General features: G+C 35.2%; 2 protein-coding genes across 4 annotated transcripts in view; one reads left to right on the top strand and one right to left on the bottom strand.

The window, feature by feature from the left end:
* Nucleotides 1-6,947, bottom strand: part of ORC3 (origin recognition complex subunit 3) — a 50,322-nt gene extending 43,375 nt beyond the window's left edge. For both annotated transcript variants that reach the window (XM_081140938.1, XM_081140939.1), the window contains exons 1-3: nt 6,853-6,947; nt 3,160-3,214; nt 230-327 (exon numbers count right to left, since the gene is read on the bottom strand). In XM_081140938.1, the coding sequence (XP_080997064.1) occupies nt 230-327; nt 3,160-3,214; nt 6,853-6,876 (177 nt within the window). In that variant the 5' untranslated portion in view covers nt 6,877-6,947. The remainder of the gene's footprint in view (nt 1-229; nt 328-3,159; nt 3,215-6,852) is intronic.
* A 105-nt stretch (nt 6,948-7,052) lies between these two features.
* RARS2 (arginyl-tRNA synthetase 2, mitochondrial) overlaps nt 7,053-18,143 on the top strand; it is a 51,912-nt gene continuing 40,821 nt past the window's right edge. For both annotated transcript variants that reach the window (XM_081140940.1, XM_081140941.1), the window contains exons 1-3: nt 7,053-7,127; nt 13,196-13,269; nt 17,382-17,481. In XM_081140940.1, the coding sequence (XP_080997066.1) occupies nt 7,092-7,127; nt 13,196-13,269; nt 17,382-17,481 (210 nt within the window). In that variant the 5' untranslated portion in view covers nt 7,053-7,091. The remainder of the gene's footprint in view (nt 7,128-13,195; nt 13,270-17,381; nt 17,482-18,143) is intronic.

Raw genomic sequence — 18,143 nt, 5'->3', positions numbered from 1 at the left:
AAGAGCCCCTTGCCTTAGCAACTATCATTATAAACATATGTTCCAGTACCTGAAGCTATGCTTAATACTTGGAACATGAGGGTTTTGTTTTTGTTTTCAGTATATACAGATTGTACTTAACCAATATTAACAACATTTTATCAATTCTCTTGTAAACTGGTGGAAAAGAATATGGGAAGCAACACGAGATTTACACTATTAGAGAAATGTTATTTAAAAAAGTACTCACCTCAGTTTCAGATTTCATCTGCTGCCATATCAACTGATAAGTTTCATATCGAAGCTTACTGTCCTCAGACTCATTTTTCCCTTTATTAAAATATTCCTCTGAAAATACAGAAAGAAGTCAGTCCATGTCTTTTTTAATATAATAAAAGTTAGAAAATACCTGTACAAAGTAACACAATAAATGATGGGGCTGAATTTTTTATATGCATCAAATTATGTCTATATATATATATATACACACACACACACACACACACATATAATTTGGGGATCAGTAACATTCAATATCCTCTATATTTAATTTTATTTATACATCTTAAATTCTTACTATAATTATTATATGTGTAAGATTAAATAGCTTTTTAATTTTTAGTGTATTTCTATCATTTACTTCTGGATTTCTAAGTTTTTATTTAATGGTTTTGATTTGAAATATATATATTTAATATTAGTATATCTTCATTATTTGCTCTTATTTTAAGGCCTTGTATACTTTGCTTCATATATTTGCTTTGAACTCTCCTTTACTAAATGATACTTACCACTACTATCCTTGTTCATTTGTTCAATTGACATAGTTTTAGCCTAGACTTCTATTTATCTGTATTACTTTATATACTTTTGGAATGTATTCCTCCAAACAGTTGGTCATTTATCAAAATGCCATTTGTTGCAGTGGTTTTCAACTTTTAAAATCATAACCCACATTAAGGAATATATCTTACATCACAATCCAACATACATATATATAACAGAAACAAAAACCAAAGGCCCACAAAATAATACTTATCAGGTGATACCAAATGTTTTCTGTTTTTTAAAACTCTCATGACCCACTAAACTGATTTCATGACTCATACCTGGGTTATATATAAAAATCTTCAGTTTGAAAAACATTCATTTCTTCTACTGATTTGGCATGTTCTTATCATCTAAATACTTATAAGTACACTTGGAACTATTTTTGAATTTTTTATTTTGTTCTATTGAGTCCAAACATACCAGTCCTGAACTGCTTTAATTATTGTAGCTTTGTAGTTCATTCTAATATTGAATAGATTCAGGTCTTCCTCCCATTACCACAAAATATCATCATTCTTTTTCAAAAAATTTTAAGCCATTCTTTCAAACTAATTTTGTCATTTCTGAAAAACAATTTCACTGGTATTTTAAATGGACAAAAGAAAAATCTGTAGATTGATTTGGGGAGAAATGATATTTTTAATATGTTAAAAATGCACATCCAAAAACACTACAAGTCTCTATATTTAAAAACAACAACAACAACAACAAAAAAACGGGTTGCGGGATACATCCCCAGTCGGGGGCGTGCAGGAGGCAGCTGATCAATGACTCTCTCATCATTGATGTTTCTATCTCTCTCTCTCCCTCTTCTTTCCTCTCTCTGAAATCAATAAAGATATATTTAAAAACAAACAAACAAAAAAAACAAAAACACTACAAGTCTCTTCCTTTAATCAATATTTTACATTCCTTATAGTTTTCTACTTTCCTTCATAAAGCTTGTTTACTTCTAGGTGTTTTATTGTAACAGCTACAACTTTCATAATATTACATAATTGTGAAAGTACACATTTTGTTCCTGACTTCCCTGGAATGCTGCTAGTATCCTACCATCAAATTTTAATGTTAACTGAGAGTTTGGAATAGAAGCTCTCTTTCATATTAAGGAACTTTCCTCCTAATCATAGTTGACTCAGTTTGGAGCAAATATTGATTTTTTAAATTTTATCGAAAGGCTTAGAATATATTGACGTCATCATATGGTAAAATAATAGACAAGGTTATAGTATAAAAGAACAAACCACAAAAAAAGGCAAGGAGATATACAATTACTAAGAGGCAAAGCAGAATAACAAGGTAGCCTTAAACAGAACAAAAATAGTTATCTTTGAAAATGAGTAAAATCATAGAAAATGTTAAAGTGGCAAATCAAGACATAAATTTTTTTATGTGCTGAATGATGCTACATCAAAATATATAGCAAAGTCAGAAATTGGAAAACAAGAGCAGTAGGACACTTTAACCTGTCTCCGTGACTTCTCTCACTCAGCCATTTATTGATCAAGTAGGTAAAAATTAAGTAAGCACTGAAAGGAGCTACAGAATGAATATCAGTTCTCACTGATGACAGGTTCCCTCCTGCTCCTACTCACAGTTCTCTCTCTCTCCACACAATACTGAGGAGAGGGAGAGTTACCAGTCTTTTCTTAGACAGATGGTGGGCACAATGCAGAACATCTTCCTACTTATTTGGAAAATCTTTTTTCAAGAACTGAAGCCACTGAAAGCAAGTGCTAAAATCTGGATATGTTTTCCTCACTTATGCTCCATCTGTCTTAAACTTACGGTCAATTCCTCTAAGATTTTCATATTATAACACTATCTGTTGGTCTTAGATCAGCACAATGGAAAAAACCTAATGTACTTCAAAGTGCACATTATACAACTGTACACATTAGATTTACTAATACTAAAAACTTTAAACAAATCTTAATAAAGTTCGTATGTCTAAGTGTCCCCATTTGATATGTCCTAACAAAAGTATGCACTCATATGACCACCCCCTCAAATTAAGGGAACATTTCCCTAACTCCAAAAGTCCCTCTTGCCCTTTTGCAGTCAATTCCCCATACTTTACCCCAGGAAACCACTGAGATTTTTATGTCAATCTCTTTTAAAGAATGGTGACATATCCTTTGAAGTAAATTCACTTTCTGATTTGCCTTTTGAAGGAATATTTGTATTCCCTTTTAGATTAGAACCCTGGGGTGTACCCTTATCCCTCTGACCTATGCCTTGGAAGATACCTGCTATGTCAACATGGTAAGTAAGCCATGCTTAGACAAGAGACGTACTAAATTCAATTAGGGGAGGAAAACGAACAAATTTGATATTAAGACATCTTACCTACTGGCTCAGAGATCTTTCTCTTCTTGAAATTTGGCTTAAACACAAAGCAGCCCTATAAAAAGAAAAAATAAAGCATAAAGTCAAATTAGTCAAGGAGCAGATAAATTAACCAAGTATTTTATGAATAAGCAGATTTAAAAAAAAAAAAAAGTGCCCTGGCCAATGTGGCTCAGTGGTTGGAGCATCAGCCTGTGCACCAAAGGGTCCGGTCGGATTCCCAGTCAAGGACATATACCTGGGTTATTAGTCTGTCCCCCAGTAGGGACCTGTGCGGGATGCAACCAATCCATGTGTGTGTGTCTCTCCTGTCTCCTCCTCCCTCCCCCTCCCTTCCACTATCTCTAAAATCAATGGAAAAAATATCCTTGGGTGAGAATTTTTTTAAAAAGTGTTTCTTTAAAGTTCTAAGAAATCACCTCTTTCCAATCTAGTTATAGAAGGAAAATTCTTAAACAATACAACAACCATCCATTTCTTTCTCCTCCCTCCTATGGCATGTTCATCTTTTTCTTTTTTTAATCCTTACCTGAGGATATTTTTTCCATTGCTTTTCAGAGCAAGTGGGGGAGAGAGACAGAGAAACATCGATGTGATAGAGACACACTGACTGGTTGCCTCCCGGGGATTGAGCCTGCAACCTAGGTTCATGCCCTTGGTGACAAACCCGGGACCCTTCAGTCCCCGAGGCCAATGCTCTAACCACTGAGTAAACCAGCTAGGAAGGGATGTTCATCTTTAATTATGCTCTTTGGGACCTGATATAAGAGGTAGACAAAAAAAATAAATGCTGACAAAATTTAAACGCAAAATTATAAAACTCAGAGAAGAATATTAGTAGTATACATTAAAATGAAGATCAAGAAAATATAAAATAGTGATGCTCTCCCATCTCAAAAGAAGTATTTGTTACTTAATTAAACTCCAACTATCTAGAACTGTAATGGGAAATAGAGAATTTGGCTATTATTGTTTCACCTTTCTTCATCTGATAAACTTATTCATTTATCCATTACAGATCAATTCAAATTCACCCACTCTGGGAAATCTTCCCCAATTTTCTAGTTAGAATTATTCCTTCCTGTAAGATCTCACAGTACTTGAATATCTTTATTTTAAATCTCTTTCATTCTGTATCATAGTTATTTAGGGTCTGTCTCCCAAGTAGTTTGTGAGCACCTTCAGAGCACAGACTACAGTTAGTTCAAGATCATTTCCCCAATGTTTAGGATAGTGTTAACATATATATTAGGCAATCAGTATACAGAATGAATGCTTGCCAAGTAATATTCCTGGTAATTTCCTAGTTATATTTAGTTCCATGTTATTATTTGACTAGTGCTATATAGTCCCCAAGCTGCTGGTCCTATGTTTATTCTACCAATTCTAAAGGTACACGTCATGGACAGCTTCTAAAGATTGCCATTTCTATGGAAAATGGAAAAATATATCTCAAAAAAGTCATCTCAGGATAGTGCTAAAGACAGCAGTGCAAATATAAAGTGCCCATTTGGATTATAGGATCCAAAGTAAGAACTCTGCCTTATACTCTTGTATCTGCAGCTAGTGGAACTATTTAAAATACACAAACATATTTAGAAAAATCATGTGGTACCATGTCAAGCTTGTAATTACCTCCTTTCTATATGCATCTGCAATTCAGTAAAGGAAAAGGAGCTCTGAAGGAATGAGATACAAAGAGTGTCAAGAATGAATCCTAATGTATGGCAGTGGTAGTAATATGGTTAACCACCTTGAACTCCTGGTCAAGGGATGGTGTTTGAGATGGAGGAAGAAGTCTAGGAGAGCCCACAGCAAGAAAATATGACAAGGAAAGAGTTTAGATAGGTTACAAAAAAGAAAGCTGGCAGTTACATGAACTCGGGAGATAGTCTTTAAAGATTATTATTTATGTAAGGCACCCTCGGACCCCTTCATAGTCATCTCAATACAAGCATTTCTGTTATAATGCCATAAGTGCTCTCCTGAAAAAAATCTCACAATTCTGCAAGACATATAAAAATAAGAGGCTTGTCTCGGCCAGATGGCTTAATTGGTTGGAGCATCATCCCATACACCAAAAGGTTGTGGGTCTGATTCCTGGTTAAGGGACATACCTAGGTTGTGGGTTCGATCCCCATTCAGGGAGGGCACGGGAGGCAACCTATTGATGTTTCTCACATTGATGTTTCTCTCTCTCTCTCACCCCCCCTTCCTTTCTCTCTAAGGATCAATAAAAACATATCCTCGGGTTAGGCTTAAAAATAATAAGAGGCTTATGCAACAAAAAGGATTAGAGGACAGACCATTCAAAACTTATGGAACTTTACAACCAGGGCAAAACAAAAACAGTACCAATCCTAATTTAAAAACAAAACAAACACTAGCAGTTAAATTTCTTCCGGCTTGCACCTAGCATCACAGTTAGCCAATCTTTTGTAAACTTAAACCTAAGCTTGATATGTAGTTTTGGAAGGCACTGCTTCTCATAATTTTTTTTTAAAAATTAAAATTAGATCCATGGTGTAGCCTTCTTTATTGATCTGGTTTAATACAGAGAGAAATGTCTTTGCAGCTCCTTCATCTGCATTCTCAGCGTTATCAGACAGCTTAAGGGACTTCCAATGCACTCATAATATTACTAAAGGTCTTACTTTACTCTGTCTATAGCAGTGCTATCCAATAGGACTTTCAGTAACGAGGGAAGTATCAAAATCTGCACTAATATGCAGTCACAGCCACATGTGGTTACTGAGCACCTGAATGTGGCTAGCGAGACTGAGGAATTAAATTTTTAATTTTATTTAATTTTACTTTATTTTAAATACCTACATGTGGCTAGTGGCTACTGAATTGGACAACAGAGCTCTAAAGTTTATTTTCTTACCAACTATACTATGTCTTGCAATCCCTGGCCATCTAAGCAGCCAATATGAGATCTATATGATCTCCTTACACACATACACATACACACACACACACATCCCTACACTGCTTTTTCATTCTCATTTTTCATAAGGCTCCCTTCTCTATCTCTACTCTCTGTTTATACAGATTCTTCAATTCTTTTATTTAATGTGCCATTTTATTTCCATCTTCTGGGCCAAAGAATACGTCATTCTCTCTGCTAAAGCCACCCCGCGCCCATACCCCGCTCCCCAATCCTTCACCTAACTTCTCATTTTTCAGGTCTCAGCTAAAATGTGACTTTCTCCAAAGGCCTCTGCTGACCTTGGGCAATCTAGATTAGGTTCTTCTGCTCTCACTTAGAAATTTCTTTCTTGCTAACATTTATCACAGTTCGTGGTCAGTTTATCTGTGTTTGATGTGTTTGTGTGCAAAAGCTGAGTCTATTCGGTTTACCCGTGTATCCCGGTACCTAATGGAGTGCTTGGCGCACAATAAACATTTGAGAAGGAAAGGGCGGAGGCTGTGGCACATCCTCCTGAGAGTCGATCTCAACAAACCAGAATTTAAAAATTCTCCACTAAGCCAAAACACTAAGGCAGGCGGGTATCTTCGCTCCCCAAGCAAAGTTAGCCTCAACTGGACCTGGAGCAAAGATCTCAGCTCTGCCCGCCGCACCTTCCCCTGAAGTTAGTACACCTAGGCCTACGGTACCTCCGCTTCATGCCTCCTTCAAAAGGGAAAGAGACTGTGGCGGAGTCTTAGTGGCGGCCCTCCCCCACGTACCTTGGACACCGAGGAGGTGGCCATGGACCCAGCGGTTCGCTGCAAGCCAGAAACTCGGGATTTCCCGCGCTCCCTCGCGGCAGCAGGGCAGAGGTTAGTGGCGGGCCACTGGGCTTCTTGATTGGCTGGCATCACCCTCCAAGGCGGGCTTCCGGCGCGCGGAGGCGGGGCTGCGGAGGTGGGCGGGGCGGGGCGGGGCTCCAGAGCTCCCCGCTGGGACGCGCTTCGTCGAGGCAGACATGGCGTGTGGCTTCCGCAGGTCCATTGCCTGTCAGGTACGGACTTGGGGACTGGCAGAGGAGACCCCTGCGGAGCCCCTCACCCCGAAGCCGTTTCACTGCTGTGGGCCGGTCCTCAATCAGCGGGGGGGCGGGTTCTGATAAAACTCTGTTTCTGCCGCTTCTTCCCAGTGGTTTGGAGATGTTTCAGCTGCTAAGGCAAACCCGGTGGAGGGTTTGGCATGCAGCTCAGATCAGTTTTCAGCATGAAAAGTAAACTTTGAAAGGCTCATGTTGCTTCCTTCTCTCCTTCCCACCCTACAGCTTTGTATGCTTTATCTGGGTTGAAAGTTACTGGGCCATGATTAGACCCCGCAGAAATTAATGTTGACCTAGTGAAACATAAAGATTTACTCAAGGATCGTAAACCAAAAAGTACAACTATGCAATACCCAGAGTGTCTGAAGAAAGAAAAACTGAGGGTTCTTATAGGAAAATTAAGTTCTTAAAAATTAGTTCTGGACTCTTACCCCCTGAATTCTCAGGTAATAATTAGTCCTGATTGTTAACATGGAGGGCAGCTGCTATCTTCCTAAGCAGTGGTTCTCAAGCCTTGGCTGCAGACTGGAATCACTTGAGCATTAAAAAAATACGTAAGCCCAGGCCCACTCTATGGGTCTTGAAGCTCTAAAAGTCATCAGGTGATTTTGATGTTCATCCAGGCGTTATAACTACTGACCAAGGACGACCAGGAGGCAGAAAGGTATAGGGCTGCGTTCCCCACACTTCACTGCACATTGCAATCAACCCAAGAACTTTTTAACAGCTTGTTACTCAGGTCACACCCTGTGCTAATTAAATCACGATGTTTGCATGAGCCAGGCATCAGTATTTCCTAAAGATTCCTGGGTCCCATTCCAATGTGTAGCAAATTGTGGGAACCACAGGTATAGTGATTAAGAACACTGACCATGAAGACATGTAGGTTTAAATCCAGCTTCTCTGGTAGGTATGTAAGTTCTCTGTCCCTCATTTGTAAAATCTGGAAAATTATTTAGCTACTTTATAGGCTTGTCATTAGGATATAATGAATTAATACATATATAATACTTAGGATTGTGTTTGGTACATTGTAAACACTCAATAAATATTGTTCATTATTATGTTAAATTAGAATACTGAGAACAGTATTGTGAACCCCCTTTCCACACCACTACCATCCCAAAGGCTTTCTGATGTGGGGGACCTAGTTATACATTACCCTCAGTGAATGCTTTAGCCACACATGAAGTTAGATTACCAGAAAGCTACATATCTGAACCTTGTTTAATTTTCAATGAAAATTCCTTAGCAGTACTTTTATAAAGTTGTACTTTTGTAAAGAAAAAAAAATATTTTTCATTTTTGCAAAAGCAATATCTGTTTATTGTTAAGAATTAAGTGATACAAAAGGTGCAAAGAATTTAAACGTTCCTATAAATCATCATCGTCAACAGGTTGACTTTCATTTAGATATATTTCTTTGCAGGTGTACAGGCAGGAAAAAAGAGGGAAGGAAGATAGGAAGACAGGGTAGATACGCTTTTTATAAAAATTGGGCTGTACTGTAATGAGTTTTTATTTTTAGGTTTGTTTGCTTCTTTAAAAGTTCTATGACGAGAAATGTCCAACTACTAAAAGTGTAATAGTGCTAGGATTCCCCATGTATCCATAACTGAAATACTGTTTTAAATAAAAAGTATTAAACATAGTTTTGCTTGAATTTAATGACAGAAAAAGAAACCAAAGTTCAAAGAATTATTGGTGTATTTCCTAAATGAGTCCTCTGTAGTTAAGAAAAGAGATTATGCAGAACATTACAATTTGGAGTGTTTCTTTAAAATCTTGATGTTTCAAATTTAGACAGTATTAACCCCTAGCCTGGGAGACCAGGACATTAGAACTCTTGTAGTTGGCATAACTTTCTTCTACCTTTCCTAATTTGTTTGGGTAACTTTCTCACTCAAAGTTTGTAACACTCATAGTATGTTTATTAACCATATCTGCACAACTTGTCTGCTGTTCATTTTATATTGACTTGGATAAGATGCTTTCTATAATGCTTTTCCTGGCGCATGGCTTAATTAGCTGGATTTCTTTATAAGTAGCTTTTTCAAGAGAGGCTCATGGCGCTTTATTTTTTAAAAACTTTTTTTAAAGAAATTATGACTTTTCAGATAAAATAACCCTGGGTATATCAAAAGGAGGTTTAATCATTAGAAAATTAGCATGTTTAGAAATAATATCAAAATAATAGATTTAGAAATAATATCAAAAATCTTCATTTTAGAAATAAAGCGATAACAAAATTGTTTAGTTCTGATTTTGAATTTTCCAAAGACTTGTACCACAGATGCAAATGCTAGAACAATCCAATGTTATTTTTTAGTTTCCAATTTTCATATGTTGACAACTAATTCAAACTAAAAACAACAACTAAGCAGGTGAAACAAACATACCAGTCTGCAACTTCTCTAGTGGATGAATCTAGTCTGGTAGAATATCATTGCTAAGTTATTTGCTTTAACCATGTGATTAGGTAACATGGCTATAAAGTAAAGTGCATTTTTTTTCATCTCTGGATTTTTGATTGGGTGCTTTATTTTTTGAAATTTAGTAACTTAGCCTGATGTATCTCTGTTAAACTTTATGTATTATATTTTCCTGACATAGTAATTTACTTTGATTTGTAGATTGTTTCTTTTTTTAATGAAATATTTAATCATGGAGAAGAATAAAGGTAATATTCATGTACCTGTTACTAATTGGGATGCATTCATAGGTTGTAAGTGACTTGCACAGATATGGTAAACACAAAACGTCAAATGTGAAGAAAGAGAATTTGAAACCAGGAATGGGTAGCCAGGAGATTTTAATACTTGCAATAATTTACTTTTCAATTATTAAATTTTATATAAGTGGTAATTAAACTATATCCTTCTGCCACCTGGGTTTTTTTGTTTGTTTGCCTCAGTTTTTAAAAAAGATTTATCTATAATGATACATTAAGGTTTAATTTTTCATTTTACTGCTGACTAGTGTGCCGTTGCCATAATATACTACAATTTAAATTTGGTTCTTTATTTCAGGGACATTTTTCCTTTTATTGAATATTATGCCCTATTATCTCCCATCACTTGGTCACACCTGTGATTCCAGCGGCCACTTGTATGAACAGTTTCACCTGTGCTTCCATTCACTTATTGCTAACAGCATCCCATCCTGTCTGAAAGCCTTCTAGTCCCAGCCCATATCAGTTGAGGTGTGGTGGAGTTAATGTCAAGGACGGCCTTCAGTCAATGGGCATGAAAGCTCCTGCTTCCTATTTTTGGATAGACAATTTTGGTTAACATTGTGTATGTTCTTAGGAGGTAGTTATGGAAATTAAGCCCGCATTGCCTATAGTAGTGACCTTGATAGCGCAATCTTACATTAACTTTTTCTCCTCTTTTACTCTCCCCAATCACTTCTACCCTCAGGAATCACCTCCCAAATAGACTACCTGCATACAATCCTTTTCTCAAGCCCTGCTTTTGGAGGAGCCAAGATATATATCTATGAATATTTTTAATTTATCTTGGGTTTTATTGATTCAGCCCCAGGGCTTCTGATAAGTGAGACCTAGTTAGGATGCCCTGCTAAATAAGACTGCTCTATTCTGCTTCAGAATCTTTTATATCTGTCCTTGGCTATCACTTTTTGAAGAATGGCTTTGGGCTTTGTCTCTATCCTTATGTATTTGCTACTGGAGAACCAATGTACCTATCTTCCTGTCCTCTTGCTTTGCTGCTCCAGAATTCTTTTCATCTTGCCCAAAACTGAAAGTCTGACCATTAAACAGTAACTCCGTGTACCTCTTTTCCCCCTCATCCTTTTATTACAAGAATGTTTCTGTGCCTCTGTAAAACTACTATTGAAGATACTTTCTATTTTGGTGTTCATATCTTCATGTGAATATAACTTGGTCTTAGAATTTACTTTTAGGAAAAATTTGTTCCTCCTGACTTGCTAGATCTCTTACTGGATAAAACCCGCTGCGTAGCTATGTGCCCTTTGTGCCTTGGTTTCCAAGAAGCATAGTAACTATCTTTAGCTTGTGTTTTCTGGTATAATTTTACACTTCCACTTTATTTTTATGTTTTTAAGCCCCCTCGGAGCCCTTTGGAGCAAGTGAGATGTAATAATAAAAGAAATAAACATTTTAAAGTAGTTTTTAGTTTATATAAGAAAGAGAATTTTTTGTTTTGTTGAATTGAATGTAAACATTTTGTGACCTAAGTTCACAACGTATTTGTCACCTGAAATGCTTTAAAATTATCTGTATCACCTTTTTCTTCAGCAAATTTTAGTTCTATTTAAGAAAGGCAGAAAATGTTAGTGGTTATGGATAAGTTTTTGAGATGTGTCCAAAATAAAACCTTTGAAAGGAAGAAGGAAATAATATTTATTACATCCTTATTATGTGACACATTTTTCTTAATCCTCACAAGACCCCTGGCTTATTATTTAACAGATGTATTATCCCTATTTGTCAGATGTGAAAATTTAAGCTTATCCATGTAAAATGACTTTCCCAAAGACGCATAGCTAGTAAAAGTTGAACTGGAATTTGAACCCTTTTTTTCTAAGAGAAATTATAACAGAACCTTTATTACTGAGTATCTGCATTGGCAGGAACATTTTGTGTATAAACATGAACTGTTACAGCCTTTAAATGCTTTGAAAATATTTATCTACTTCTGAGAAAATATCCTAAAGAAATACCTTTTTGTAGGGGATACAGTAATGTAGTTCCTAAAGACTAGATAATTTAAAAATAAAGACTGTACTTTGAAATTTAAATTTAAAAATCATATACTAGATCGAAGCAGAAACGTACAGAGCATCTTAAAGATAAATGACAACTCCAAGTCTTCAAGTTTTGACTTTTTCCCTCTAACGTTTGTGAAATTCAACAATTTTTTTTTTTTTTTTTTTTACAATTTGAAAGTAATGTTACTAGTCAGGAGACACTCCAGAATGGTTACAAACACTTCTGAAGAATATTTCTTCTTATCTTCTTTACTTTTCCTATTTACCCCATTTCTCCCTTGTCTTCTCCCTCAACAGCCATGGTTTGTCTGTTGCAAAGGCTTCATCAAAATTGAGGAGGCAGGGAAGAAAGATGAAGACAATTTTAAATTCATTATGGCTGTACTGCTATCTCACTGTTTTCATGCATTTCTCATTGAAAGAATATAGGTATGACATGGGTTGAGTGTAGGTTCTGGTTTTAGATTGCTTGCATTCACATCTGAGCTTTTTCACTTAAGCAAGTTACATAAATTCTTTGTATTTCAGTTTCATCATTCTTGAAATAAAATCTGTAATAGTGAGAAAGTCATGGGATTATTTCAAGGAAAAATGAAGGCATGTAAGATGTGCCTGCCATGTAAGAATTATTCAATAAATGGGATTGATTAGGGCAGTAGTTCACAACTGTTGCTATGTATTACACTCATTCAAGGAGCTTTTAAAAAATACAAATGCCCCCACCCCTGCTATCCTGGGTTTCATATTTTTCTCATTATTTATTTGTTTGCTTGTTTGTTTATTTTTAAGTGCCATGAGATTTTTGTCTCTTTTGCTGTATCCCCAATTCCCAGAATAGTGCTTAGCACAAAATAGGTACTCAATAAGTACTTTATGAATGAATAAAATGAATTATCTTTGTTTCCTCAGTGGTTCATCTCTCTTTTTGTGGAAAAAAAATTTTTTTAATTTACAAATTTAAAAAAATTTTTTTGGTGGGTGTAGGCAGTTATGTTTGTTACTTTAGAGTCAAACCCTCTTCTCACCCTCAGTCCCTGGTAACCACAGATCTATCCTTCATCCTGAAAGTTTGGGGTTTTCCAGAATTATAAGTAAATTGAATCATACACTGTAAGCCTTTTGAGTCTGGCTTTTGTCACTTAGCATAGTGCATCTGAGGCTCATTTATGTTGTTAGGTGTCTCAGTATTCCTTTTATTGCTGAGTACTAGTACATTGAATCTGGAAAAAATATATTAACAGTCTTGCTCGGTTTTGTTTTTTCTTTATTTTTAGCTTTCCAAAGTATTGGATCTTCCACCAGAAAGCTTGATCAAGTCAATATCTGCAGTTCCAGTTTCCAGAAAAGAGTTAAGTATATTTGTAATAATTTAAAATGTTGCTGACTTTATAAATATACAAAAAAATGTTATTCTTCAATTTCCTTGAAATGAACCAAAGTAGTAGTATCCTTGTGTTGTTTTGATATTTACTTATGCTATACTTAAGTTACTTAATAACTATACTTACGGCAAAATCTTTATGAAGAATGAAGAATGAGGTTCACATTTAATCCTGTAATAGCAAAGGGAAGAGCCAAGACTGGGGCGAGGATCCCAGGGCTGTTGAAGGCCTGAGAGATTACACACCTATCTGAATCTTGAATATCATTGTACAACATTTACCTGCTAGGTTTTTGTGGATTTTGGGGGGTCTCTATTGGAGGACTACCAGTGATACAGACAACTATTGGTTAGGACTACTTGCAACCAATAGTTGCCGGTTGGATGAAGGAAAATATCTATCTCTTCGTGAGTTTGGTCATTCTAAATAATACTTGTTTACCATTTGGCTAGAAAACTTTAATATTTGGATAAAATGCCTTCTCATTCAATTAATAATGACAAGAAATTCACTATAGTAGGCATTTAAACTCTAAGTTTAGAAAGATGTAATGATCATCAGTATCATTATGTCCTTATGTTTTGTCCCCTTTGTCAGGATGTTAGATACAGTAGGATAAATATTCTTGCTCCCAGAATAGACAAAAAGATAAGTGGAAAAGGAAAAGAAAGCTACATATGGCATTGTAAAAGAGAAAATCTTTTTTTTTTTTTTTTTTTAACCTCACCAGAGGATATTTTTTCCATTGCTTTTCAGAGAGTGGAAGGGAGGAGAGAAAGAGAGAGAGAGAAACGTCGATGTGAGAGAGACACATTGATTGGCTGCCTCCTGCACATGCCCCGACCAGGGCTGGGGATCAAACTTGCAACTGGGGTACATGCCCTTGGCCAGAATCAAACCCAGGATCCTTCATTCCGAGGACCAATGTTTTAACCACTGAGCCAAATTGGCCAGGGCTAGAAGAGAGCATCTTTAAAATGGCCTGCTGCAATATCTTCTATATTGAGTTCTAAGAACTGCTGAACAAAGAGACCTTATAATTATATGCACATTGATGTATTGTTCCAAACCAGTTACCTATTTCATAAAATCTGTAAATGACATTCTGCATAGTCATGGGAATGTCTCTCTTTTTATTTTATGTTTCAAAGGCCTTTAATAAGCTGAACCGTCTTGGCCCGTCTTGTGGTAAAATTTCCTTTACCTGCCTGGAGCTCCTTTGGGCAGCTCCACTCTAACAATCTGAAATGCTAAGACTTTAGTTTATAGAAAATAAACATTGGGGAGGATTTCAGATATTTTCTAGGCTACAAGTCTAAAATTCTACATATTACATTTATTTAAAACAAAGGGAATTTCTAATGCTTTGCCATAATAAACCCAAGTGTCCTTTACAGTACTAAAACTAAGCCTAATTGTTCTATATTTCTAACTTTATTCTAAAATGCTATTAAGTGCCAGGAGATTAAGAAATATTATTTTTGTTAATGTGGCTTATTTAATGTGATGTGAATCAATTTACTCAGGTCTACTGGTTTAATTATATTTTCAACTATGGTGGAATTTCTATTTAATACTGATCATAATAGAGAGGATTAATAATTGTTACAAGCCAGCAGTACTCACATCTAAGGATTTCACTCTGGCACAACAACTACTCCTCAGAAGGAGTGGGAAAGTAGCTATTGCTTTTTAAACTTTTTAAAAATATAAACAGTATTAAAGTAAAGGAAATAGATTAATGACCCCTGTGTGCCCATCAATTACTGTCATTGGATCATGGCCAGTTTTGTTTCATCTCTACCCCTACCCACTCTCCTTCTTCACAATGGGTTGTTTTGACAGCACTGCTTTTCATAGTCTAGATGTTATGTCTTTTTAAAGGTTTTTTTCTTAAATTAGTTTTTCTATCACAAAAACAAAACAGATAAATCTTAAGGAAAATACAGAAGACTAAACTACCGTATACTTTTTAAATCCTTTGACATCATTCTCAACAATGGCTAAGTAATACTCTAATGCTCCCCTGTTGATGGACGTTTAGAATTTTTTCAGACTTTTTACATAATTCACATTTAAGAATTACATCTTTAAATAGACAAAGCCAAACTTTCTTGTGTGTATATAATTGAAAGCTTCCAAAAGAGAAAACTGGGAAATAGGTAAAGTCTGGTTGATCCTTCACCTACCTCCTTAAAGCATTTATTTTCCTTTTGGGTCTTTTTTACTGCCAAATAAACCCTTCACCTAATTTCAGAATTCGTGTTTTAAAACCCTTTGCGGTCGTATTAAATTTGGACATGGGTGTCGTACTGGTCGGAATTAAGAGCTTTCAGAGAAATTATGAACTGATACATGAATGGAGTTAAGATTCGTACAGTTCCTTGCTGTGGTGGCTGAGAGCAGACATACGACCGGAACGGTAATAAAGCTTTGGTGGCTGAGAGTAGACAAACGACCACAAAGGGTTAAATATTCCTAGTTTAATAAATTATTGTTTATCATTTTTAATAGACTAAAAAGGATGATTTTTTAAAAATTTGTCCTTCTTCCACTGAACTAATTGGGAATATTTGTGATTGTATTGAGATAATAAAATTTTAAAATTCAGTTGAACCAGTTTATTATTCATGTCTAGAATAAAATTGTAGATACCTCCTATCCATGATTTTAAATAACTATCTATAAAAAAATCATGTGACCTCTGTGTTTCGAGAGCCATCCTATAGGTTTATGGTCATATTTAACCTTTTATAAAGTATCCTCGCTGTATGTTAAAATCATAGTTCAATCTTTGGTATATTCAAACCTGTATAATTTTAACAAATGTTATTATGGATCCTATTACTTTTAATTTAATATTTTTTCATTAAAAAAACTTTGTGTTTGTTTATTATTTCCATTTTGTTAAACTAGTATCTTCAGTGTCCCACATTATTGGTGCAAATTTTTGGCTAAGCTATCAAAGTCCTTTGAAATGGATAAATAAAATAAATACATCCAGACCTTATATGAGTTTCCACAGTTAAAGTTAATCTTTAGAAAATCAGATTTTATCATTAGAGAATAGTCTTAGGAAAAAGAGTACAGTTTGCCAACCAAGCTAGTATATGAGGAACTACAGAGAGAATAATTCTGAAGGCTCAATACTGGTACTAGTAAACATTTTTATTTTACATGATAACTAGGATTAGGATTATTTAACCAGAGTTTAATTTCTCAGCAACACTATGAAGTAGGTGCTATTATTACCATTTTACCTATAAGTTACAATGGAGGTTTAAGCAACATGCCCAAGATCACACAGACACTGATTAATAGATGAACTTGGATCTGTAGTTACAGCTTAAATGTCAGTAGATGAGTTTGGGTAGGTAAGCATAGTTCCCACTAGGATATTGGATAATGGATTAAGGCTCAGGAAAATTCCTAATGGCCATTGTTGACTAGGTTCTTTAATGTGCTATTTAACAGAAGATACAGAGGATTTTTTAGGCATGTTTCTAAATTTGAAGAGTGATAAGAATAGAGTCACTTGTGCCCCTCTAAAATGTGTCTTTTGTGTCAATCAGAGTGGGCTAGACAGACAGTGGTTCAATTCACTCTACCCATAGAGTCTCATGCTCTGGTTTCTTATTGAATATCAGATGTCAATATGGGTACTTATGTAGATGTTTCTATAACAGTTAAAAATTATTTTATACTTTGAACTATTGCAAACTACAGAGAATATATAGAGAATAATATAGCGAACACTCACGTGCTTACTCCTGAACATGGCAGGGCTTAACTTTTTTCCTAAGTGGCTGCTCTGCCTGTCTCACAGAAGTATCACAAAGCTACAGTTAGGTAATAAAAGAGGAAGAATTTTATGAGATGATAAAAGATAAAGTTCAAAATAAACACAAGGTGATGATATTTCTAACTACTTCACTTTATATATTGAAAGCATACCTTCTTTCTTATAAAATTATGTCCATGTGAAGAACCCACAGTGATTAGGTTTTTTTTTGTTTGTTATACTAGTAATGTTTATAGGGTAACAATAGCTTTTTTCTATTTCAATGCCTGTCTTTAGAGGAGTAGCTGATTTTCAGCTTTCTTTGGATTCTCTTTTGAAGAACAGTGACCATTCAAGATCAGATATTCAAGTTCAAGCCACACGACTGGCAGAGAAGGTACTTTAGCCCTATTAGCTTTCTTTGACTTTATAATGCACTTATTTTAAAGAAAAAAATACTCTGCAGGTTATCTCAGCCCTAATAATGAATTTAATGTTTCTTTGTTGAAGGCACCTTAGAAAATATAATTTAAATTCATTTTAGCCATGTACTATAAGATTAGGATGATTTTTCAAGTTAGTTTTAGAACATTCTTCTTGAGCTGACATTGTTCAGTTTTTTGATTAATTACTTACAGGAGGACTGAAGTGTTAATTAAATTTACAGATTGAAGCTGGATGGATTTCTGAATTTAGGAGAACAAGCTTGATAAATTAGAACAGTGGGTCGTACTTTTTTTAATGAGTTTCTGAGAAGATGAACATTAAAATATGAGAATAAATGATTAGATGGAAGTAGAATCATGATTGCAGAGAGAAAGTGGTTAGATGATTTAATAAGCCTCTTTCATTTCTAATTTACTTGATAAGTTTTGTACCTAAAAGAGGAATTGAAAGGATTATAGAGAATGACCAAGTAGTTAGTGTAAATATGTGACACAAAAGAGATGTCTGGGCACCCTGAAGAATTGGAACAATGAAAGTGACTATCATAGAAAAAGATGTTTAAAGAATGAGTATGATAAAGGAGCTTTGGTAGCTGAGTAAATATTTATTGGA

The sequence above is a fragment of the Miniopterus schreibersii genome (genome assembly GCF_964146895.1).
Source record: "Miniopterus schreibersii genome assembly, chromosome: 6".
In the NCBI taxonomy this organism is placed as follows: Eukaryota; Metazoa; Chordata; class Mammalia; order Chiroptera; family Miniopteridae; genus Miniopterus; species Miniopterus schreibersii.
The sequence above is the reverse complement of the archived record's forward strand: the minus strand, read 5'-3'. Positions and strand labels throughout refer to the sequence as shown.